The sequence below is a fragment of the Musa acuminata genome, chromosome BXJ1-8, assembly GCF_036884655.1.
Source record: "Musa acuminata AAA Group cultivar baxijiao chromosome BXJ1-8, Cavendish_Baxijiao_AAA, whole genome shotgun sequence".
NCBI classification, from domain to species: Eukaryota; Viridiplantae; Streptophyta; class Magnoliopsida; order Zingiberales; family Musaceae; genus Musa; species Musa acuminata.
In genome coordinates, this window is record NC_088334.1 from 14,155,949 (window position 1) to 14,182,187 (window position 26,239).

At 35.4% G+C, this 26,239-nt stretch overlaps 1 protein-coding gene across 11 annotated transcripts; it reads right to left on the reverse strand.

Annotated features, from left to right (window-relative positions):
* Nucleotides 1-1,278: 1,278 nt before the first annotated feature.
* On the reverse strand, nucleotides 1,279-21,707 carry LOC135587621 (dual specificity protein kinase YAK1 homolog). 11 transcript variants are annotated; one of them, XR_010475934.1, is made up of 20 exons: nucleotides 21,097-21,706; nucleotides 17,991-18,190; nucleotides 16,904-17,057; nucleotides 16,699-16,811; nucleotides 16,510-16,579; nucleotides 16,323-16,405; nucleotides 16,159-16,237; nucleotides 16,036-16,076; nucleotides 15,607-15,729; nucleotides 15,028-15,178; nucleotides 14,825-14,939; nucleotides 14,636-14,718; nucleotides 14,456-14,530; nucleotides 14,051-14,125; nucleotides 13,144-13,961; nucleotides 8,942-9,121; nucleotides 6,757-7,025; nucleotides 3,214-3,417; nucleotides 2,984-3,076; nucleotides 1,279-2,713 (listed from the first exon to the last, which is right to left on the reverse strand). XR_010475934.1 is itself a non-coding variant. In XM_065079240.1 (19 exons), the coding sequence occupies exons 1-18, from the start codon at nucleotides 21,280-21,282 to the stop codon at nucleotides 3,003-3,005; spliced, it is 2,889 nt and encodes a 962-aa protein (XP_064935312.1). In that variant the 5' UTR covers nucleotides 21,283-21,706; the 3' UTR covers nucleotides 1,279-2,734; nucleotides 2,984-3,002. The 11 variants fall into 11 exon arrangements, 6 of the variants coding, with proteins under 6 accessions (XP_064935312.1, XP_064935311.1, XP_064935310.1 ...); XR_010475933.1 differs by having other exon boundaries at nucleotides 3,210-3,417; XM_065079240.1 differs by lacking the exon at nucleotides 3,214-3,417 and having other exon boundaries at nucleotides 1,279-2,734.
* Between the last annotated feature and the right edge of the window lie 4,532 nt (nucleotides 21,708-26,239).

The following is a 26,239-nucleotide window of genomic DNA, read 5'->3' on the forward strand; positions in this document are numbered from 1 at the left end:
AACAGATGATCGAAAGGAGCAACGAGCGATGTCATGTTTGGAGTGACTTAGCTATCCAAAATCAAGTGTCGAGAAGAATAAAGGTGGACTTGGAGGAGTGCTTCGCAAAGAAAAAGAACGTGGATATAAGACGACAAATAGTAATACTATGGGCATGAGAGAGTACCACGGTACCATAAAGAATGGACTTCTAGGTGGCCACCAATCCCTTGATTCCATGAAGGGAGAGTGCATGGCATGAAAGAGGATCGAGAAGGTAGAAGAAAATGCAATTATAAACACAAAGTACTAAGCCAATGTAGAATGTCACTAACTAGGAAACATCGTAAAACTAATGTTGAAAGGCTTTTCATCGAGATAATCGAAATAGGTAGACTTTAGTTGATATAACGATGCTCGATTAAGGAGTAGAGTAGGCAGCATGTGATTTTTTTTACTTGGAGTAAGCGACAAAAACGATGGATAAGGTTATATAATCCTAGGGATGACCAAATTAAAAACGATGGAGTAATCAGGACAAAATTTTACTTTCCAGATAATACTTTTTGTATTCCAAGTTGACAATAATAAGATAAATTATAATAACTAACTCGATGCAAAGAGTACAACACTTCAAGTAATTCAGAAGTGTGAACAAAAAATAAACGAAGGCTAGTAACATCTGGATGCATGAGTACAATCCTCAAGAAGATAAGAGAAGTTAATTAACCTTGGTTTTATCAACTTATGAGAGAATAGATGAAATTAAATTACCCAATTCTTTTAGTTATTCAGCAAAGGAGCTCTGTACACTTTTAAAGACCATTCGAAATTACCGATAGACAATAGTTATCAAATCTTCACAAATGATTATTGGTTTCATTGAAGATAGTTTATTCATGTTATTTCCTAATAGAGTGACAATTAAAAGTAAACATAATGTAAACAAAGCAACAATTAAATAAAAAAAAATTGATGACCAAATTTTACGAAAGACAACTTCAAAACTTTAAATTATGTGAGCAATGCTCGTGAAAGCTACAAAAGACATCTATCTAATTCAATCGATACAAGACATTCTAGGGAATGATGTGCAACAAAAAATATCTTTTATTTCTTCGTATGAAAGATTGGTTGGTACCAACGAAGATCAACATAACTCGATCGAGCACACACTAGAGTTAGAGTCACTAGCGAGTTAAGTAATATTGATGAATTAAAATTCAACTACTTAATAGCAGCATCAAGAGAGTACCCAAGAGGTTTGTTGCAACTAATGCTTATAATTGAAGATACAACTAAGGCTAAAAGATTCAACTACCATAAAGGTAAGGATATACAATGTCTATGAAGTCTTCGACAAAGACATTGAAAGAATAAGTGATGGATAATGTTTACAATCGAAGATACAACAAAGGCGAAGAGATTCAACATCCATAAAGGTAAAGATATGCAATGTCTACAAAGTCTTCAACAAAAACATCAAAAGAATAAGAGCGGGATAATGTTATAAATAATTTATAGAGAAAGTGTTCAACATAATGTTTATGTTTTTCAATTTGTTGATGCCTCAGCCATGTAATGAGCTTGTGTAATAGGATTGATAACCTTATTTTGATTGGATTTTATGGTTATTTCTAACTTATAAACATAATATGTGTGCAATCGTTATGTGGATGCAAAATTGCCAAATACAAAACCTCTAACCTATAGTTTATAATATTTTTTATGAGTAAAAAACTATCAAAAACATCAACCATCTCAATACCCTAGAATTATACGGGTGACACATGACTAGATAGGCCTCACGAGCAGTGTCTTAAGCTGATCTATCACTTAATTTCCAAGTTTGACCATCACTCGATTTCACAATGGTGTCATATGAATACTTGTTGTATAATTGTTTAAAGATTACAATATCTATCATTATATTTTACATTGTCTATTAGATGTTTGCTTAAATATTCGTATAAATATTTCTACTAATACAATTTTTTTTTATAGATCTTTAGGTGGGGATCTTATGAGGTTACAATTTTATGAATAGACATGCAAGGATACTACACATCCTAAGCAAAACCAACTAAGTTACGACAAAACCAACTAATTTCGAAACGATATGTCAAGGCCAATGATGTAATTGAAGATATGATCCTGAGTGATGGAGGGAGGGCAAACTGAAGTGTATGAGACAATGGCAAGACAAGGTTTGGACAAAGGGAAAGTTGAGGAAAACTGTTTGAAAAAAGGGATGTTGGAGGATGAGAGACTCAGATGGAGAGACAATTACCATGAGGACGAAGGAAGCAACCCAAATGAAGAATGAGTTTAAGAAATTCTGAATCTTATTCATTGACTCCAGCTGATTTAAGAAAGTTTGGAAAAGAAAAAACATTTACAAAAATTAAGAGGACAAAACTGAATTTTATATAAAAAAACCCAAAAAATTCTCAATAGAGGCATATCATCCAATAACAATGATTATAAGGGTGTTTTTTTTTCGTCTTACCTTTTCTCACCATGGTAATGGCCGTCTTTAACCCAGGGCAACAAACCAGCAGCAGCAGCAACTGCTATTAGGCCCTATGGTTCATACTGACACAGGTCACTGTCATGTATGGTTTCCCAACTCTTTGGCTCACCGAGTTGCTTCTCGGCTTTAGGAAGTCGCCTCATCGTTTGGACAGCAGATCACACTCCTAATCTCTTGTCAACACTTCTCTCGTACCTGTCACTGCATGTACATCGAGAAAATCTATATATTCAGTCGATCACCTATGCATTTGGCAGCAACAGATGATGCTGAATGACAAAAGTCGCACTTCGAGGAGCTGAAAGATCAAGAACATGTGAAAAAACAATGCAGTAGTTCCCAAAAACATAACATTATATATGTGAAGCACAACAATGTAACAACAACCCCACTTGAGGACTGTAAGAAATAGCACATGCGAGGCAATTGGAATTTCAAATACCAATTTCAGTTCAAGAAATAAATAAATACCACAATCCTGTTGTCAGCCTTATATCTTCCCATAGTCCTTTCTCGAACGGGGCATTGGTAAGGTTGTTGTCATCGAATGTCCAACTCTTCGTCCTACAGCGAAGCCAAACCAGTCAGAACACTATGAGAAGATGTTCTATGCCCCAACGGGCACAATATAAGTTGCATTTTAGAACCGACCCAAACTTTCTAAAATGACAGGCGACTAAAGGAATGAGGTACCAACATACAAAAGGGGTAACAAAAATGACATCAACAACGGCTGTTTACTAGTCATCTGTAATATCTACATATGTAAACCCCATTTCTAGTAATATTCTTTAAGTGCCACCCGAACAAAACAAAACCAGATCGCATTGATATAACATCAACAGGCACATGGGAAGCATATTTCCAGCAACACAGTATCAAGGTGAGTTGCCCCACATCCCAGCCTGTAAGAATGGTGAGATGAGATTAAAAAATAATACATACAAAGAGGAGATTCTTTCAACAACTTTATCCAATAATAGAAAAAGCACAACCAAATATACAAAGCTCCAGCAATTGCAAGGTCCAGGGGTCTAGGGAGGGCCAATATATGGAGCATAATCCATTTTCTCAACTCAAGCCCTAGTCACCTACGTCACAAAGAACATTCTTATCCAACATCAAGATTCACCCTCTAACTCCTATTACAATTAACACATGTTATTGACTATTTCCCATGAGAGTTGTTACTCACAAATTTCTCAACCGAGCATACTTCAAAAGTCAAATGTCATATAACTCTCATCTGTTAGTCAAAGACACTGAAAATAGAGCATGCTCAACTCTGAGATGAGATATAGAAGAAAAAAAAATATTCAAGTTTTGAACATCTACAGAACTCAGAGAGCTCAAATGTGTATGTTCTACAAGGTATCATAGATGGGAAAGCACAAGCTGTTATAACAAAATATAACAATTTCAAGCCAAGGAACAGTTTGATACTGACTAATTGCAGCTGCAAAGTTGTCAAAAGGCATCTCATAAGGTAACTAAAAGAAAACCAAAGAAAAGGTTGGTATCTCATCTTTACATAACAGCTATAATATTTCTCCAAATACTACAATGCCCAATTATACTATGATTTCAAAAAGAAGCGTTTACCAGTCATTAAGGAGAAATCTAGTAATCAGAATAAAGTCTGACATTTCATAGAATTGCCCCTTCATGTAGATACCATCATTCCTAAAGCCTTTTCCCATTGGAACAGATTGGCTATGGAACAAAACTTAATTATTTTTTCCAAACATTAATAATGAATTTTCAATTGTTTCCAAGCCCAATAAAACTAATTACAAAATTAGTATCAGGCAAATTTAGGCATACAGAGTGATGGTCAAAGGGCTAGTTGGCAAGAAGAGAAGCTTTGTTTCTAGTGACCATGGTTTAGAATACCAGTCGAACCGATATGTAACTACCGGTACTTACCGGTCCTTGGTAAGACTGATACTGGATTAATAGCTTGGTACTAATCATTATTCATTTTTTTATTATTTTATTTTATTGATACTGGATGGTAGGTATCCGTTTACCAGTATTGTTGACCTTGATATAGACTTTACAGCTGAGGATCAAGGACCATGGACCCGAAAGCTTAAGACAATTTTTATCATATAACACACAACAATGTAGCAGAAACTAAGATGCCAAATACTATTTATCAAAAGATGCAATGTTAAATTAAATATTTGCATAATAAAATAATATTGGTGGAGTAGCGAAGGTCAATATTCATGCTCAAAATATTTATGCATCAAGATAATGCAATTTAAAACCCTAATAACAACTTCCATAAAAGTGTATGAGATCAAGTTCATTACTCATGTTATTTTCTTTCTATTAGACATGAGTTTCTCTTCTTCTCATTCCACAGTGGACTAAACTTCTAGAAGCATACATGATACACTGGCTTGTTGAGAGGTTTTTCACAGCTTGTGTTAGCAGTGATGCAGTCAACAGATTAAAAATGCCATAGCACAGCCAAAGAATGAGAATCTCCAAATTTCATTTGACAACAACAAAGTATGGATTAAGTATGAAAGCCTACCTATCTGATCCAATCTGGCTAGGTTTTGATTGAAAGCAGCTTAAGTTTGGGTTAAACATTACTCACCTTCCTATGATTTTGTCAATCTGGGTTAGAGCATTGAAAAAACTTTGGTTTAGAGCTTTCATTATGATTGGTTGACCTTCAATAATACAATATGTTGGATTGGATAATACTGCTTGATGGATCGTTTCATAGTCTAAAGTGGTTACCCTAGGCATTTAGCTGTTTCTTTGGATTATCATCATCATCAACCAATGAGCTACAACGTTGCCGGGTATTAAGCCTGTTTACTAGAAAACCTCTTGTATTCATGTTGCATTAGGAAAGTTCAGATCTATGGTTTTGACCAACAAACAAAAAAGCCACTATGAGTGAGTCATTTTCTCTTTGTTCCCTTAATATTAAAATGGACTTTAACTTAAGGCCACACATTCAACCTTAACGCCGTCACTCGACAAGATTTAGGAGAATTAATTTTCTTTTCTATGAAGAATCTCGTCTGATATAATGGCCTGTCCAGATATGCAATTGAATATAATAAGTTACCAGTTTAATTGTTTGATTCAACTTACAAAAGCCGTAAGGATTAGCAGTTGGTGGAACTAAGTCACATCAACTAATTGAAAGGTTTCCTTCGGCTTTAGCATATTTTCCTACAAATGTAAACTGGACAGAATTAACATAAACTATCATGTTAACAAGTTTTAGTAATTTTTTTCTATGTAGAATTTATTATTTGATAATGATGGCTGGTGCAGAAAAGCAATTGAATCTTGTACAAATGTTCAGTTAACTGACTCAACTTACCAAATGTGACAAACCGATTATTGGTTGATTCAAGTTGGTTAGCATCAACTAGTCTACAGCTATCAAGAAAGTTGTTTCACTCTCACTTTTCGTTAAAAATGGAACTGGCTGGATATTCTTTAATTATATTGCAAATGGCTGTTGATGCTAAGATAACAAATGGACAAAAAGGTAGACCTGTGGATCCATTCTGTTCTCTATATTTGGCAGGATCCTATCTAAATTCTAAAGTATTATCCTACAATATATTTACTATTCATAGTAAGTCAGAGTCCTGATTTAAAAGGTAAAAGGCTATATTGATTATTTTGCAGAGAAGACAAACTGGTGGTTACAATTCCTTTTTTTTGAAGCAATGGAATGCTAGTTTGATCAGGCCTATCAGTAGGTTAGAATTTTTAAGCAAGTATATAGACATGTTTTGGTTGTAGACTATTTTCCCGATTTCTTCAATCTGATTTCTGCCCTTCTCGTTTCTTTCTCTCTATTTTTTTTCCCTAGTCTTGTTTTTCCCTTTGGTAGCAGCAGATCTACTGCTGTTCAGGATTACACTTTTCAGAATATCTGCCATTTTCTTCCCTGTTGTTTTCTTGTGACAGTTGTATCTTCCCAGCTGTCTTTCCTTGGCAGAAGCACTATCATTCAGGAGAAGTTTAGGTCTACCTTCAATCTGACCAAATTTTGACCACACGTACTCATTTACCTGCCAAGCATTGTGTAGTTGTTGCATTTTATATGGCCCAACCTTAAGAACATTCAACTAAGCTTCTAGCAGATTGCACCCTATATATCATTTGTAAACAAGAACATCCACTAAGCAAGAAAACTGTGGTAATCATATCAACTTGATAAAAGAGGATAATAGAAAAGACCAAGTCTGTATGATTACCCCATGGCATACTATTGCTAAACATAGCATTGGTAGATGAGTGAGAATCTGTTCTGTTGTTATTTGAATGCACTGGCTGGCCATATTGATTATATCTTTCACCTTGCATAATATTTGAGTTCACATAATTGTACCGATGAACAGATTGTTGTCCAAAACGGCTTGGGAAGTTTTGCAAGAATTGGGTTGGACGGGCATTTCCAGCACGTACATCATGGGAAGTAGGACTACTCTCAGTAAGCGAATATGCCTGATGAAGACCATCTGTTCTGTAATCAAACAGGAAAACAGAAAAAAAATGAATTGCACAAGGAAAAAATAAAAGCTAGTGGAGTATAAAAAGTTATGATGAGACACACCAACTCATACTAGTCCACCACTTGCAAAAATAAAAGACTGGAGCAGCACACAGGTACAGGATACGGTTGTCACATCCACATGCAAGGATACCAATTAGCCAAATAAATGATAGGATATGTCATTTTAGTATCTTAAGATTAACATTTTTCTCTGTCTAAAATATTTTTATCATTAATTTTTTACAAAGTATAACACAAATGACAAAACGACACTACAAACCTGAGATAGATTGATAATTGTCAAACCTACCCTTAAATCCTATTCTATTTTCATCATTTCCAAATTCAAGCCTTCCTGGTTACTAATCTATACTAGGAAAAGACTCAAATACAGTTTGAGTCACAAATCAAATTAGCAATGACACAGAAATGATCTCGTCATTAACTTCTATCACATAGCTTATCAAACCACTGGGTTCAATAAACCGACAATGCTGAGAATATTTTCTGAGTGCTTCTTATGTGAAAATTACATCAGACACATTTTTTGCGAACATTGTAATGAGCACCTTCCATCTGCAACACCCATATATCCAAATAAAGAAGATGCCTTGCTAAAGCCAAATGAAAGATAGAGATAGTATTTCAGGAGTGGAAGTGAGATAAGCAAATTGAGCAAGAGGTGATCTCTTGAGAAAAAAGGAAGAGCAGACATTTGAATCGGGAAGTATGGGGGCTATTCGTAAATTGATTGTCTTCTTAATTTCATAAATGGGGTTAAATCAAGGGTCAAATCAAGCATAGGTTTCCAACATATTCCATTATACCTAATGACTTCTAACTAAAAGGCAGGGTGTAGTTAGGTTTAAGGGGTGGAACATATTTTCCGATAACATGTGGTTGAAGCCACTATATCATGTGAATGGCGAATAGGATATACCTATTCCATTATACCTCTTGTTGGTTCAAGCCTTAATGGTTCAAGCCATTAAGGGTTAGTAGCATAATTTACTCTCACTACTTGTTGAGCTCTAATCGAAGAGGGTATACCAAAGTATCCAAAATATTTCCAGGTTGACTCATTTCTGGCCTCCCTAGATGTTTGTTGAGGGCTTGTTCTTGAATTTATGAATTGTGTAGAAGCATGGAATGAAATTAAGGTGATTTTTCTGTCTTTAATAAAGCACAAATGAAGGTTACATGTGCAGATGTGCTACAATGCAAATTTCAATCTCATCAAAACTGTCACAAAACTGGTTGGTTTCGAGGCAGGAACTCCTTGCCCACCAAGATACAAGAGATTTATTGACCAACAATAACTAGGAAACATAAGGAAAACATGGATCAAACAAAGGTACTGGAACTAAAACAAGAGGAGACATACAAGAAAAGAGCTGCCACATAAATCTTCCATCTGATAGCAGCATTTTCCAACCAATAAACATTTTCTTCATAGATTTAGGATTTTAAAATAATTTAAGACAATATGTAACTGACTAGCCAAAATTCAAGTATACTAGTATAAGGCAATGTATACATTAAATCTATGTATACCACTGCTAGGAACTTCCATCATGAACATGATTTATGTGCATATCTACATGCTGTCCCCAATAACACATATTTCGATGCAGAGAAGACAGCCAGGACCCCCATGCAAATTCTACTAGATAATACCAGTGTGAAAGCGCATGTTAAGTGTGTTTCATTGCAGTAGAGGTGGTGGTGTGCAGCACATGTTGCCTTATAGAAAAAGAGTGGGTGAACTGAGAAGATCACCTAAATCCAATATTAAATTTCACACAATCATCTTTCAAGTTATAATTTCCTTACCTCTAAAAATGCAATTCTACGATTACATGAGGGAAATAGATTCTGTTGCATACCTTTGATTTGATGAGAGAAACTTTGAGCTTGGATTAGCTTGGTTATGACCATGGCCATATCGGCCAATTTTAGTTGTTAGGGTGGAAGCATCTGATGGTTTACCAAGACATACACAACTAGTAAATTCTGAATTTAGGGAGTTGAATTCTGCATTATCCTCTTGCAAAAGAGATTCATCACTGGGAAAGAAAAAGGATATTGAAGTGTGAGCATTTATACAAATAAGGCATAGGCTAACTCGATATGCAACAACATGCCAGGATTTATATACATAAAGCAGATATAAATTCAACAATGGAACAATTTGTTGACACGTTGTTTGTTATAAATATCAAAGGACCTTTAAAATTAATCAATATCAAAAATACCATAAAGCTAAACTTATCCAGTAACAGAAAATGGAATCTAATATAATCAAGATCATGAATGATATGATGTATTACAAATTTACTAAAACTATATGAAAATCATCTATCTATAATATGAAACATCTAGAGTTGGTACAGTTAGAAGTTAAAACACGTCTCATGCAAAACTGAAATGATTTTCTTAAAACTCAATAAATGGACAAGAACAATCTTAAAAAATTTTCATATTAAATTGAAACTAGAAGGATAAAAGATTGTTTCCATCAAAAGTAAAATCAATCAATTGTCAAGTGTCACAAACCAAGTGTAGAAGCAAATGAAACACAATGTAAGATAACTATCTAAATTGACATGGACTTGTGGCAGCCTGCTCACAACTTTTCCCCACCTGAATGGACTTGTTGCCCTCCTCTACCTCAACTTTCTTCTAATGATCACTCTTATCTTGTTCAACCTTTTTAACTTTCTGAAATATGGATGACTTTATCTCAAATGGGGAGGGGCAAGAGTCTTGACCTAGATGGTTTTAACGTAGAATTCTTTCAAGTTTTTGGGATGACATGAAGATTAGTATTATTGATGCCTATAATAACTCTCACTCCATCTCTACCATTCCTCATAGTTGGGGTCTAACATGGTTGGTTTTCATTTCAAAATCCCCCAATGTTGTTCTTATCAGAGACTTTAGACCCATTGCTCATTGTAATGTTCAAAATCCTTACCAAGACTCTAGCCAATAGACTTAAACTTCATATGACCCACCTTATCGACCAAGAGCAATCTGTGTTTATCAAAGAAAGGAACATATAAGATAGCATCTATAAGCTCGTTCACACCATGTCTTGCTCTATAAACAAGCATCCTCACATTCTTCTTAAGCTCGACCTAGAAAAGGCCTTTGACTTTATTTCTTGGCATGCCATCAAGAACACTCTTTACTTAATGAACTTTCCTTACAAATTTATTGAATGGATTATAGCCTGCATCTTTTCTCCTAACTTTACCTATCTTATAAACAGATATCAATCCAACTGCTTCAAGAGTAAAAGGTGCATTAGGCAAGGGGATCCACTCTCCCCTTACCTCTTTATCCTGGTCCTCTCATCTCTAATTACTAAAGTTATCAACATGAACAAAATCACCCCCTTTTCCCTAAGAGGCACGAAGGTCTCCCATCTTATGTTTGTGGACGACCTTCTTCTTGCATTTAGAGCTAATCATAAATCTTGCTCCATCGTTCTTCAAATTCTAAGAGTTTTTCAAAATCTCACACTTATGAGTAAATCTTGACAAATCTCACTTTTACAGTTTGCTTCCCCAAACACTGTGATCCCTCCTCTAAACATTTAGTCTACAACTCCCTTGTTATCAAGGAAGGCTCTTGGCCTTCCAAGTACCTTGGACCTATATTTCGTAGGGCAAACTACATAATAGGTTTCAACATTCCCTAGTAGAGAAAGCCTTTAGCAAATCCAAGGGTGGCATAAAGGGCTTCTATCCCAAGCTGAGAAAATTGTCCTTATGAACTCGGTCAACAACTCCCTTCCAACCCATATTCTTCTAAGTTCTTGGGTTTCTGACAAGATATTGACTAGGATCACTAAACAAACTCGAGATTCTTTTGGAACGACTCCTATGATCATAAAAAAATGCACCTTTTAAGTTGGGATAACATGATTCTTCCCAAGAATGAAGGTGGCTTGGACATTAGAGACCTTACCTTATATAAAAAGTTACCAAGCGACTTATTCTCATCTTGAATAGAGAAACTGCTATTTGGATTAAAATCTTTCTTTCCAAATACGATAGCTTCCACCCTTAAAATTCAGCTTCTAAATCCAATGCCTCTTTCTCTTTCAAATCCATAATAAGAATGACCTCTCATCTGAAAGATGGCTTTTGTAAGTTTATTTCTAATAGCTCTACCACATCAATTTGGGAAGACACCTTGGCTTGACAATATACCTATCGATAAATGGCCAACCTATGTGAGTGTTAGTGAGATTGGTAATTATAACTTAGTTTCCGACATCATCCTTAATTCCCAATGGAATCTATCTATCCTGGAGACTCTTTTTCACCCTCTCCTTATTGCTAGGGTAAGGAGCATACACATCCTACTTAATTCCAATGAAGACACTTGGATTTGGTCGTTAACCCCATCTTTGAAAAACTATGGTTAGTAGTTCTTATAGACATTTCACGAGAAGTCATCACTCGAATACAGCTTGGGCAGGTTGGAATACCATTTGGCATATGAATGTAGCTCCAAAAATCAAGATTTTTATTTGGAAACTATGCTGGAACAGACTCCCAACCTCTAACTACATTTCAAACATCATCCACTGTCAACAAACTCCTCATTACATTTGTCACTTTCATTTGGATTTTGCTAAACATATTCTCTTTGACTTTTCTTTTGCTTGATTTTTTTGGAATTTCCTCCAATCTAAAATCGACTTTTCAATCCAGTTTCTCCCCTCCTGGTTCTCTTGGGATTGGCTTTCAGAAGGTCACAATTTGGACAAATTTGGACAAAAACATCTTCTTTGCATCATAGCTACCCCTTTATGGTTTCTTTGGTCTAATTGAAACGATTTGAAACATCGCAACCACTCAATCAAGCCTTCAATCCTTTGCCATGAGAGCCCTCAAATCTGTGAACAATTTCTTCAATCGTAATCCATGCATAGGAAGAGCCGTCGAGATTTTTACGAGGACCCCAGGGGCCCCACAGGTAAGGTATGAGTATTTGAAATTGATGGATCATTTATTTCTCCACCTCTACCTGCAGGTATAGGATATGTAATAGAGAATGTCTCAAATGAATGTCTATTGATGGGAGGTAGCAACTGCATCACCTCAAACCCAATTATGACAGAAGCCCTAGCACTAATGAACAGCCTTAAAGCTGCCTCACAGCTCCAGCTTTCACTTTATGGATCAAATCTAACTCTCTTGAGGTGGTCAACTTAGCCAAAGGACTCTCTCCACTATCCCTTGGTTTTTGAAGAACTTGTTCTCTGATATCTTCTCCCTGTTAGACAATCTCAGAGTTACAAGCACCACCATCTCTTATCTTCCTAGATCTTTGAATAATGTTCGTCATTCCCTGGCAAATTTTGGCAGATCTCAATCTGCTCCTTTTCTTGGCAGATCTCAATCTGTTAGACGAACTTAGAGTTACAAGCACCACCATCTCTTATCTTCCTATATCTTTGAAATTTGAATAATGTCATTCATTCCCTGGCAAATTCTTGGCAGATCTCAATCTGCTCCTTTTCTTGGCAGATCTCAATCTGCTCCTTTTGTCTCACACTTTGTAACTAGATCTTAATAATTTAATTAATACAATTCTGCTTGTTTGAAAAAAAAAATTTGACATGGTTTGCAGTTCTATATCTAGTACCAACTTCGACTGTAAAAGAAAAAGCATAACACTGGCCCTTCTGGGTATGCAATCATATATTAAGCATTTGGACAAATTGCATTTTAACCAAAAAAAGAAAGGCAAAGCCTTTAACTGAAAAGAGATTACAGTTTCTACAGAAAATATATGCATAGTATGGGTAGGATGCTCTAAAACTTTTGAAGATGAATATTCTATATAAGACAATATTAATTTGATTAGTTCTTTTGCCATACCAGCCAGTATCCATGTCATCATAAAAATGTAATCCTCCAAAGGTTCACTGCATTATCTTCTAGTAAAATGTTTACCCATTGACAGATGCAGAGTTTATGACCCAAGGAGGGTCAGAAAAGCAAACACTCAAATTCCACAATGCACTACAAGTTGGCAATACAAAATAGGCATCCAGGCTTCAATTTACCTATAATTGGGGTCCCAGTCTGCAGGATCAGGCAGTGATGAACTGCCTTCTGGTTTATCACATGGAACTTCCAAGCTGTGTGCGCAGACCACACAGGAATTATGCACACTCTGTGCTGGATAACTCTTCTGATTGGCTGAAGTAAGGCTTAGAGACAAGACATTCCCTACACCCATCTGTTGCTTCCAGTTAGAATGACTGGAAGATGAAATCACAGAATGAGCACCATGCCCTTGAAACTGAGCATCAGAGTGGATACAACTCATGCCATTAGCACAAAATCCTGATCCACGCTCAGATGCACTTCCGTAAGGCTGCATGCACATTGTTGGGTAGCCCCAACTTTTATTGTACTGACCAATGGCAGCTGCTTTACCCAACAAGATACCACGACCACTGCCCCTTACAGGAGAAGTTGGACCATGCTTTCCAGGAGAAGCAGAAGAAAAATGCATCTGGGAGCTTGGAGGAGTAAATTGTGACGGACTGGCTCCGAGAGACATTGGTCCCACACCTCCAAAAGGACTAACACCAAACCCAGTTCCATGAGACAGCTGAGATCTATATCTAGCATCTGGACTAGATCCAAGAAATTGTCCTCCAACTTGTACATGAATGTTGAACCCACATGGACCTGCTGGTGAATTATAGGCATGCATACTGTTAATATCATTGTAGCTTCCGTAACTGCTCCCAAAACCTGTACTATCATTATAGCTACCATCGCTTCCCAAGCTGCCATAGCTACTGCCATAAGACATAGGAACCTTCTGAAAGTGAGGGCTACTGAGTGATAAATAGTTGTTAACAGTTGAAACCTAAAAAGTGAAAAGATTGCAAGCTCAGAGAGGACATTAAATGAACACAAACAGAGTCTCAGTAAATGACAGAAAGGTTCCATGATGACCTGAGGAGAAAGACCAGCAGCTAGCCAATGACCACCGCCTGGATTGTGATCCACCGTTACAGTATGAATGACAGGCTAAATTTTGAAGAAGAAAAGATTTTAGGCTGAATATCTGCCAAATAATTCCAGTATATATCTCACATTGAATCTATTAGGTTAGAGAAGCTAGATTCAATGTAAATAAGTGAAGATCCTGAAAAGTTTATTAATATAACTTTACTACACAAACAAGACAGTATGATCACCGGCGGATACATGACTTACACAAAAGAATTCAATGTAGCTATCAATTTACAGTTTACACAATACACTTGATAAAGCATTGGTAAACTAGGTGGGTTTAGTTAAGCATGCAGGGATCTTGACCAACATAAAAATCATGAGGTTATAAAAGACTTAACTTACAATTCTTGGAGTCTCAGGGGACGGTTGATAAGGACATCTGAATGGTTCTCCAGTGACAAATGGATGACCCGAAGCCTGAGGATGAGCGTTCAATATACATATTGCTTAAAGTTTGTGTAGACAATTCAAGTCCATAAGCTACTATCAACAACAATAACAAACTAAATTTAGATAAACAACCTGTAAAGGTGACCATCGTTTTCCTGGATCAAACTCGACAAGGCCCCTCAAGAAATCAACCAAGGCCAAGCGGGTCAAACTTTCTGCAACATGATTATCTAATTTAGAAATAAGAAGCTAATACTACTTGACATCAACAAAAGTCATGTACAAGCTAATAGTTTCTGCTACATAACAGAAACATCAAACCTTTTGAGATTTCTTCCTCTGGCAAATTCTTTCTGTAAGGATAGTTGGCAATGATATCTTCCAGCTTTACATGATTAAAGTAGTTTTTCCCTATTGAAGGCCTTTTTGACTCTCTCTTTAGAAATATCAGGAGACAAAAGGAAAGCATAAGACTAAAAAGAAATGCAGAAAATACTGTTTATCACAAAATTGCCATAACTCACTGCTTCATATTCATCCTCAGTTAGAACTCGGTAGGCACTAGTAAGTTCCTTGGACGTCTCATCATTCTCCAAACGATAAATACTTCCAACATGCTTAAAAAACTTGATAGTATTTTTTGAATCCCTAAGCAAATTATCAGATGGTTGCCCACTGCAGAATATAGCAAAGTACCAAATGCACCATTAGCAACTTGAAATAACTTCAGCTGTTAGCCAAAATAATTATTCAAAAAAAGGTCTGACACCAAGCAGCCAAACCTTTTAGCAAACCCATTTCATTCAGGAAATCACATAATCAACTGATTAGATGTTCCCTAACTATATCATTCCTCAACAAACTTTTATTTCCAAAGATTTCCTATAGCGTCCTATTTACTACAAGCATCGCGTACATTAGATTTAGATTTACTATAACTCATACAATAACTCAGCTCCCATCTATCATCACAATTATGCACTAATTCACAATAAACAACAAAAAAAGCTACAAAGATATTCTTACCACAGTGAGAAAATATATTACAGAGAGTCCTACTGCTTAGCTATTAGATACTGAGCAATGCAAAGCACAACACCTACCCTAGTATCTGTATCATCCGCTTGAGAAGATCATACTCTGAGGCTCCAGGAAATAAAGGCAACCCTAGAAATAATTCAGCAACAATACATCCGAGTGACCACATATCAATTGAAGATGTGTATCTGAGAGAAATGTTAAGCATGATATCTTTTTACACAATGATTATAAGCAATCAACCAAAGACTGTATTGAAGAAAAGCTTGACTGAACAAAGAATTTGCCAAGTGGAATTATACTGCCAATCATATCATGAATATTTTATGAAAGAAACAAATTCCATAATCTGATACTAGCACTTAAAGCAGCAAATTGAGATCAGCGCTACAACACGAAAGGCAAAAATGCAGATTGAAATGCAAGAAAAAATGTTTTATCAAAAAAAGAAAGAATGAGAACAAAATGAAAATATAATATGGCAGCAAGGATACGGATAACCAAGTACAACTTCTGGAGATCTGTAATAACGGCTCTGTAACACATAGTGACAAGACTTACATGATAAGGACACAAAGAAAACCTTTTATAACACTATCATGAGAAAGTACTAGGACCTGAATGTACGAGTACACTGTCCGACCCTCCATACAAGCTGATCCAAAATCAATAACTTTTATTTCTGTTGGCTTCACACTGTGGAATCCAAAACCAAAAATCAAAGTTCAGCAAACAAATAAAAATAAAAATTTCAGCACTGGAGTTACAGTTAGAACCTCGCCTTGTAGATATTAGTATGTTTTCTGGCTTCATATCACAATGTATTATACCAGCATCTTTCATGACAATCAATGCATGCAAAATCTAATAAAATTGACATTAAAAAGATATCATGGATCAGAAATTAAAAATTAATATTATAAACCAAAGTTGGAAAGGTCTGTATGCTTAACTCAGACACATCTCACCTGTTTTGAGAACATCTGCACAATGCTCAATGAAAAACCTTTGAAGTGGTTCATTTTAATTAGCTCATACCTGCAAAGCCAATAAGTTTTAGCACCAGCATATATCAGAGTTGTACAAATAGAAAAGTCATTTATCATTAACACCAAAATTTGTTTGATGCACAGAGAAACCAGAGAGAGACAGCTTACAGGTTAGAGCCAAGCATTTCAAATGATATGCACAAATGTCGCTGAAATACAAAATAATCAAGGATACGAACAATGTGATGTTTAGCAGCATCAGGATCAAACTTCTGATTCAACTGCAAAGAGAAAATTACAGAGAACCAAATTTATCATAATTTTCTGTGCACAAACTCAATTTGCAATATTAACTGCCCCGAATATCATTTACCATGTGCAGAATAGAGACCTCAACAACTGCCTGCCGATAATAAGCAAGCTGATTCTTAATTATCTTCACAGCAACATAACAGTTAGTCTCCAAATCCCAGCATTTGGCAACCTGTCCAAAGGTCCCTTGGCCAAGGATATCTTTGACAGTGTACCTAGAATCCAATAAGAAAAATATAATTAAGTTTATGACAACTACATTTGATAATAAATTGTTACCATTTTCTCTAATGGTACAGATAAAGAGAAAGGCTGATCAAAGGCACAACTAATCCCAAGGCAAAGCGGAAACTGAGATTACTCAAGAGTCAAGATATCAACCAGATAATTTATTAAAATAAGCACTGACAGGGTTGAAAAATAGTAACAGAAATTCAGCTCTGTGAATGCTGTTGGCTGCTTGTTTGAAAAGAATCCATATTCTGATTACCCTTGGGTTCCTTCATACATCATGCATTACTTATAAATCAACAAATCATATTGAAGATCTTAATTGCAATATTTTTTGCTCTCTAGAATGTCAAACTCCAAGAGCCATTTAATAAAAGGCAACTTTTCAGCTAGAGTTGCATAAACTACAGTCCATCCTGAGCAATGTGCGTTGCTCCCCAAACAGTGAAACATCATCATGTTCTGAAAGAAATTTTCTCAGTAACTTTTAGACCAATTACTCCCCTACACAAGTTTGTTTCGTACAAAAAAAAAGCTCTTATTTTTTTTCACCTGCTTCAAGATGGACTATGACATCAACCACTCACCTACAAGTGATTTACTATATGAATTTTCAAAGTCAAAACAGGATGCCGGCATCCTCTTTTTCACTGTAAATAAAATCTATTATTAAGTTTCCTGAATCATTAGAACTACAAGACCTACCTGCTGAAACTCAAAAACATAATGAAAGTTGTTCAGCCTTTTACTACCAGAGGAACACAAATGTATTAGCAATTATAAGTGTGTATCAAGAACCAGAACTTTAATCAATAAAAGGTAACAACCTAGAATATGATATACCTACGAAGCATAATTTTATGTAGGGTATAGTATGCAACTAACACAAAAGATTATTACTTATAGTGGAGCCAAACCTTCGCTTTCTTTCTAAATTGACCAACTCTAAATTCACATGCAAGATGAGATCTGAATTTGCATTATCATAGCCATCATTCAGCACCCCAATTGATGGATTCGTTAGGAAGCGCTTTGGATTCAATGCCTCTGAATATTTAAATGAGGGATTACAAATTTGGTAAGTTTCAACTATGCCTTTGGTCAGTCTTGCCACCAGCTGCATGAGCAAATTTTTTATCAGCACTTGATACATCCACAGTGGAAGAAAAGAATCACAAGCTGACAGCATACACTAACATCATTGTATAAGTCACAAAAGTACAAAAAATCAGTGTGTGAAACCACAGGATGAGAAATTACATTTAACTGCAGCAGAAAATTGCATCTGTCCATGAAATCGCTAATCGTAAAATGCTCTTGCATCAGAAAAAAATATAAAGGCATAACAAAGAAAATTTTTGACACATTCAGGAAAGTGAATGCAATGATAACAGTATAGACATTCAGAAAGAACAGCAGCAGTTACAGAGCTACCTTATATTTACCTATATAACAGGACACTGCATGCCACAATCCATAGTGCAGTGCACAGTCTGAAGACACTGGCAAGTATGTAGTACATGGTTGTACTATGTCTTGTGTGGTTGTGTCATAGTAAAAAAATCAATGGCATTCACATTGGAGGTACAGCACAGTGTGGCATAGGTAGTGTGTACCGTGGTATGCACTATGCTGGCAACAAACCTCAAGGTTCATGGCATGCAGCACCTCATTTCTTGCAAATTATAATTGTCTAACTAAAATCACCTTATAGATAATTGCCACGTACATGCCCTGATGTTCAACACAATATAATTGTCATCAAACCACTTCAATAAAACAGTGTTGACTATATGGAAATATCGATTGAAAAGCAAATTTGCATGATTGGCTTCAAGCATAATGTCAATCCTTCAGAATTAGTTCTCAAGCCTAAAGGATGAATATGGATGGTGCACACAGACATAATACGATGGAGTATGCTGACATGACAAATCCTACAAAATGTAAGATATGACATGGGATGAACATGATACATGTATAATTTCATATATTATTCTAATTTTATACTTTGTGTAGTATAAGAAATTTATAATTGTCATATGTGAAATAAGATTTGTCAAAACTCTTCAAACATAAATATTTTCTCATTATATGTCCATTAAAAATCCAAATTATATACATATCGTGAACTTCTGATGCAACCTAAACCCATACAAGAATGACTTAATTGTCCAGTGTCCTAAATATGATATGTAATATAATAAATAAGAGCTTCTGGTGCTCTTGAACTGGGCACATGTTGGAAAACCCAGAGGGAATTCTAAAGGGTCCTGTGCTTCACAAGTTCCAGCCAAGATTATCAATAGATATCTTAAAGGTGCCACATAACAACCTATTTATCATATTTTAGAAAGAAATTTACCATTTTTGCTTCTAGGTTGAACCTGACTTCCTAATTTCGTCTGTTTTGACCCTATTATGAAAATAAGGATATAATCCAAATAAGTCAAGTTGCTATGAGATTCACTCACAATCTCTTCACCAAAATGCATAGACTCCTATCTAGGTGGAAGGCATGGTCTAGTTCATTGACTAGCCCTAAACTGCTGGCTGCCGACAGCCAAATCTATGTCCATAACCAAAATCTTGAGGCAGGTGTCCAACAGCCAGCGACCAGCAAACAAAAATTAAGGTACGTTGTCCACCCCCCTTCTTCCTTTCTCTGCCTCTTTTCTCTTCATTCCTTATTTCCCTTCATTGCCTGCCTCTTTTTGTTCCTTTCTATTAAGGTTTCATTTTTCTGTCTCTTAAAAGACTGATCAGTCCCTTAATTGTTCCTATTCACAAATTGATTAACTAAAATATTGGTGCCTCTACAAAGATAAGACTGCGCTATTCTAGGATCTCTTTACAAAGCACTTTGGGGTCCTTAACTGGATGCCTAAGTTCAATACAATCATCAAGGCAGTCATGTTTGTTTGCACTTTGCACCATGGGAAAGATATACCTCTCTTAGAGTCTCTTTTGAATTAAAGAGAAACTTAAAAGCATCACTTACCACAACCTGAGAGGCCCAACATAAATATGCATTAAATTACGTTAAATATTTCTTCCAAAACATGGCTGTTACATGCCATAACAAAAGATAGATAATTAATAAGGTTAGTATTTGACAATAGATAGTTAAATCTTACTAAACTAGCAATGGCACATGTATGAAAATGTCAGAAAGCTTCCAGCATGGAAGACTTACTATAAAGATTGAAGAAATAAGAATTATGATTACAAAGAAACAAGAAATCGTATTTATATTGGCATTCCTTGGGTCCGTCAGGTTTTTCCTTTGTCGCAGATCATGCTTGCCATGTGCTAATATTCAGCATGGCATGTTAACAACAGCATCTTGTTCAGCTTAATTTGATATGATCATGACACCATTGTTGTACTGGAGAAATGGTAGGATCATAACAATTAAAGGCTTCAAAGCCATATATTAGTTAGAATAACAATAAAACTTGGCTTGATTATGCTGCAAATACGTAAATCACTATGCTTAAAGTACAGAGTTCGTGCTTTATGGCACAGAAATTTTTCAAAGATTCTTCCAACAAATGTAGATACATTTCAGATTTCTCCCACATAGTGTAACATTAGTTAGTCTCTTTCCATGTCGAATCTTTTGAGACATATATCTTGTCAGTTGATGTAACCATTATATGCATTTATTTTGTGAAACCTGACATTATTCATCCAGAAATAAGAACTTCAAGGACCAATCTAAATTGTGCTAACAAACTATTTCATTGATTATTCAGTGAAAGGCACAACATCAAGCTGAATCATTTCTCAATGACGTAGAATATCTAGCCCTTATATCAAATATTAAGACATCAACTTCAGCTTCTGTTTTCATATAGGAGAAATCTTTCATCCTCCTTTTCTTTATCAGATGCAAATTACCAATACTGAAAGAAAGCTTCATTTGGTATTTTTGGTTAAATAAATGAAAAAAAAAAAAACTCTTTAGATGTTTTAGGGGTCGTGGAAAAATTAAAAAGGGATATGACGAATGGGAAGTACAGGTTTCTTGACGATCACCCGAAGGGGAGCGATGGTGCTGCTGGATTCTGGTGAGTTGACCGTGGAAGGCGAAAAAGAAACATATGGCCGGAAAGCTCTTCCTAGGGGATTCCATGACGAGGTAGAAACGGGAAGCTCATCACGAGTTCCATCCACCACAACATTGCTGGCATCAACGTCCGCCATAGCCCCTGACCGATCAGCCCCACCACACCACCACCATCAGCGGCACCACCGGCCTAAATTTACCAAGCGGAAGCGTCGCCGAGATCTTGGATCAGGTCAGCTATTCCGCAAGTCGAGATCACCGGGCGGCGAATCCCTCCGGATGATTCCGGCCCCATCATCTCAATTCCGACGAAGCATCGAGAGGGGGGAGGAGACGCCGCCAATGACCGGATCGGGAGCTCAAAGGCAAGCAGAATTTTTTCGGAGCGGAGCCTGAGTGAAGAACAAGGAGGAAGAGAAGGTCGTAGAGAGGCGGAATCGGCGAGGGTTAAGATTGCTATGACGATGATGATTAAAAGATAGGAGAGGGGTGGCGAATAGCAACGGGATGGGAGACGGGAGGGGAGGAAGTGAAGAGAGAAGGTCCAAATCCTCCGAGGGATGAAACACGACTGAATTTGGTAAATATTTTTTCTATTCTTTCTTTTTCTTTTTTTTTCTCTTCTTAAAATAAGATAAAACGAAATTACTTTTCTCTCTTCCGTCGGTAGCTTTCCAGCCCAAATGGCCATTATTTTATATATTAACATGGCACCCAACCGCACCGATAACGTGGACCTCAGCGAAAGAGTCCGCGTCACAAAAGTCAGTCATCTGCTGCGGGGCCCGGGAGAGAGTGGGACTATAATTTAGTGGTAGAGAGAGGGACGTCGGTGATGCTGGAAGCGTGATTGGAGGGTGCGATTTTGAGGTTGAGTTGAACTGCGTGCCAGCCACCAACGGACCACACCTCTCGTTCCTCCCTCCGTCTCACGTATTACTTTAAACTTAATTTTATATATATATATATATATATATATATATATATATATATATATATATATGTGTGTGTTATTCTATGAGAAAAAATACTCTTGAATTGAATTAGAGATCTTTGAATTCTAAGTATCATAAGTTATATTCATTTAAACCGATCATGATATTTATCATGATTTATCAATTCAAAATATGATACCACGTATCTATTTTTAAATTTAGAAAGATGATACAAATGCATGATGATAATTCATTGTGATATTAATTGTAAGTAGCAAGTTAAACTTATGATATCTCATTATAATATTTTAATATAAAATCAAGCATGATAAAACGTTTACAAGTAATCACGATACATTAAGATATTAAGGGAATGATTTTATCACTTCATTAATAATAAAGTAGCCTTACAATGCATGAAATATCATCATTATATTACATGATAACATTTAAAAGTTTACAATATTAAATGTATGATAACATTAAAATTTTACAACATCAAAAGTTCTTAATATTTAAGAGATCACAATCATTTAAAAAGATCACAACATCATCAAAATGAACACATCATAACATCAAAGTGAACATTACAACATTCAGAGAGATTTCGTCAACTTCTCCCCCTTTGTCATCAGCAAAAAGTCATACATTAGTTATTCAGGTGGAGGTAAGTCGAAATGTCTAAATAAAATATTAAATTATTAATTAATCTACTACAACTCAGTTAAAATTTAATCTTTACGTTATTCAAATTGATCCATTCGAGTATGTATGTCATCGGTAGATGAAGAGGGTGCTTGCTCTACTGGATGTGTTCCCTCAAAGGGACTAGTAGGAGGAGATTGATTGCTTCTAAATATTGGTGTTTCAGGTTCTAGATCAGGTGGGAGGGGATCAGTCCTTCTAGGTAATCTAGTCCATGTCCCATTTCTAAATGTACATCTTAATCTTTTTAGTATGTTTTTATTTATGACATTAAATCTATCTAGTTTCATGACTTCTTCATCAGGTGGAATGACTATGTCATATGCATGAATTAGTCTTGTGATCAAGCCAATATATGGAAGCATCATATCCTTTTTCGATAGTTCAATCATGTTTTGTTATATTAGGTAGCCAAAACAATTTTGATGGCCTTTCATAATCTAATACATTGTTCCTATTTCCATTTGGTTAACTTCATCATGATGATGTTGTTTTAGAATTATAATGCTTATCAAGATGTAACGAAGCAATTTGGTGTTGAAAGGTAGTAGATGTTCATAGCTTTTTAGAAGGATAGAGAAGTTTGGATTACCAAAAATTATTCATAAGACATCTTTTTCATTCAAGATAAAGAATTTACAATCGAAAATTTAAAATATGAAACCTTGGGTTTTTTTTGTTGTTCTACAATTTATAATGAGTTTTCGAAAGTAATGATCTTACTAGAACCCTATTCATGACATAGCATATCATATTAACGGCTTCGACCCAAAAATATTTGAGTAGGCTATGTTCATTCAACATGGTTCTTGCCATTTCTTGTAAGTTTCTATTTTTTCTTTCTACTATTCCATTTTGTTGAGGATTTTTCGGAGTAGAGAAATTATGGTTATATCGATTATATTCATAAAATTTTTGAAAATCATGATTTTGAAATTCGCTACCATGATCACTTCGAATTGATGGAATTATAAAGCTTTTTTCATTTTGAACAAGTTTACAAAACTTTGAAAAATACCTAAAGCAATCACTTTTGTGTGTTAAGAAGTATGTCCAAGTGTATCTACTATAATCATCCATAATTACAAAAGTGCATTTGCTACCTCCTAGGCTTAATATATCAATTGGTCCAAATAAATCCATATGGATCAATTGCAATGGTCTAGAGGTGCTTATTTAATTCTTTGGTTTGAAACTACCTTTTATTTTTTTTCTAATTAGCATGCATTACATATATTGTCTTTAACAAACTTAATGTGAGGAATACCTCTTACAAGTACTTTAGATGAGATTTGAGAGATTAGTTTCATGCTAGCATGACCTAATCTCCTAACATCATCATTCAAAATCGAAAAATATATTTCATTGCAAAGATCATCAATATTGATAGTGTATATATTATTTTATTTTAGGGCAATCATAGATATGTTTTTATGTGATTTTTCAATAATGCAAGCATTGGATTTAAATCTAATGATATATCCTTTATCACACAGTTGACTAATGCTCAAAAGATTATGCTTTAAGCCATCAACCAACAACACATCTTAAATCAAAAAGTTAGATTTGTTGCCTATGGTTCCTTTGCCAATGATTTTACCCTTGTTGTTGTCTCTGAAAATGATATACCCTTCGTCTAGGCTAGTGAGCTTAGAGAATTGAGATAGATCTTTGGTCATGTGCCTTGAGCATCCACTATCAATGTACTATCTCTTACTCCTAGCTTGTGATGGTAAACATTTCTACAAAAGATGATGATTTTTAGGTAGTCATTTGACCTTGGGTACCTAAAAAATCGATCTACTCAACTTATCATATTGCATTGAGTTCTTTACAGTTCCTTTAGGAACTCAAATCAATTTGTATGGACTACATCTCTTAAACGGATATTGATAAGCAACATATCCAAATTTGTAACAAAAGTTACATTTGTTTCGAGGTGAAACATGTAAGGTATGACCTTTAACAAAGGTGGTTAGATTTTGGTGACAGTTACTCACAAATCCAATTTCGCCTCTTCTATGAACGTGATCCTTATTGATATGGATTATGTTCAAGGACTTCCTACTAACCTTAAACTTCTCTAAGGTTTCTTTGAGTAGCAAATTTTTCTTTTTAAGTATTTCTAATTCAATACATTTTGTACAAGGAGCTAAACTATCATCATACTCAATTTTTAGTCTATCAATATCACTAACAAGAGAAGCATGCACCTTTTTCAATAATTTATATTTTTTACTAACTAATTTACATTCATCAAATAAATAATGAAAAGTACTTAGTATTTCATCAAAAGATAAATTTGCATCCAATGAACTGCTTACTTTATCTCCGATAGCCATTAGTGCACAATGAACAACTTGCTCAAACGCTGCTCTTCTTTGGATACACTTGAATCGTCCTAAGTTGCTTTAAGAGCATTCTTCTTCTTTGGTTACTTCTTCTTTGCTTGGGGATATTCACTTTTGAAATGTCTCGGCTTCTTATATTCGTAGCATATAACTTATTCTTTCTTGGGTTCAAATTTATTTTTAGATTTATTTTTAAATTTATTTCTTTTTATGAATTTTTTAAACTTTCTTGTCAAGAGTGCCAAGTCATCATCATAGTCCTCATCACTTGAATTTTCTTTCAAGTGGTTTTCTTGAGTTCTTAGTGTCATATCCTTCTTGTTCTTTGAAAGGCTGTTCTCAAGCTCTTCACAAGCATTGCAAGTCATCTCATTGGTCATTAGTAACCCGATAAATTCTTTGAGAGGAAAGTTATTTAAATCCTTGGCCTTTTGAATGACCGTCACTTTAGGGTCTCAACTCTTTGGAAGGGATATCAAAATTTTATTAACAAGTTCAAAGTTCGAAAATCATTGCCAAGAGCTTTTAAACTATTGATGACATTTGTAAAATGGGTGTGCATGTCGACAATAGTCTCGCTTGGCTTCATTCGAAATAATTCGTAAGTATGAACTAAAAGATTTATCTTTGATTCCTTTATTCTAGCATTCAAAGAAAATATTTTCTTCTCCAAATAATTTCATTCATTCATTGGAGTAGAAGACTTTTGAAATCCATTTTCAACGATATTTCATAAGTTTAAATCTATAAAGAGAAAAAAAACTCTCATTTGAGTTTTCCAACAAGTGTAGTCCATCCCATTAAACATAGGAGGATGAATGATTGAAAAACCCTTTTAAAATTTGAAAAGAGTCATTTCTCTTGGGTGTTAAACCAAATAAAACATAACTTGGCTCTGATACTAAATATTAGGAATGAGTCAACATTAAAAGTTTGAGAGGAGTTCACACAAGATTACAACAGCGCTTTCTTCCTTTTTCACTCTCAATTCTTGTGTAAATTAACCAGGGATGAGAGGAGTATTTATAGGCCTCAAGTGGATTCAAACATGGAGCTTAAAAAGATCTCATCTCGGGTTTCTCGGGTCCTGGTGGTACCACCGC

What these genes read in the sequence shown, in the direction of transcription:
- LOC135587621 (XM_065079238.1), bottom strand. Translation starts at nt 21,282, where the DNA reads ATGGCGGACGTTGATGCCAGCAATGTTGTGGTGGATGGAACTCGTGAT. An exon ending in GAAGTTGTACTTGGTTATCC is followed by an intron (nt 15,730 to 16,035) that starts GTATCCTTGCTG and finishes CATTTCTCTCAG; the next exon opens with ATACACATCTTCAATTGATA. An exon ending in AGAGGAAGAAATCTCAAAAG is followed by an intron (nt 14,719 to 14,824) that starts GTTTGATGTTTC and finishes ATCATGTTGCAG; the next exon opens with AAAGTTTGACCCGCTTGGCC.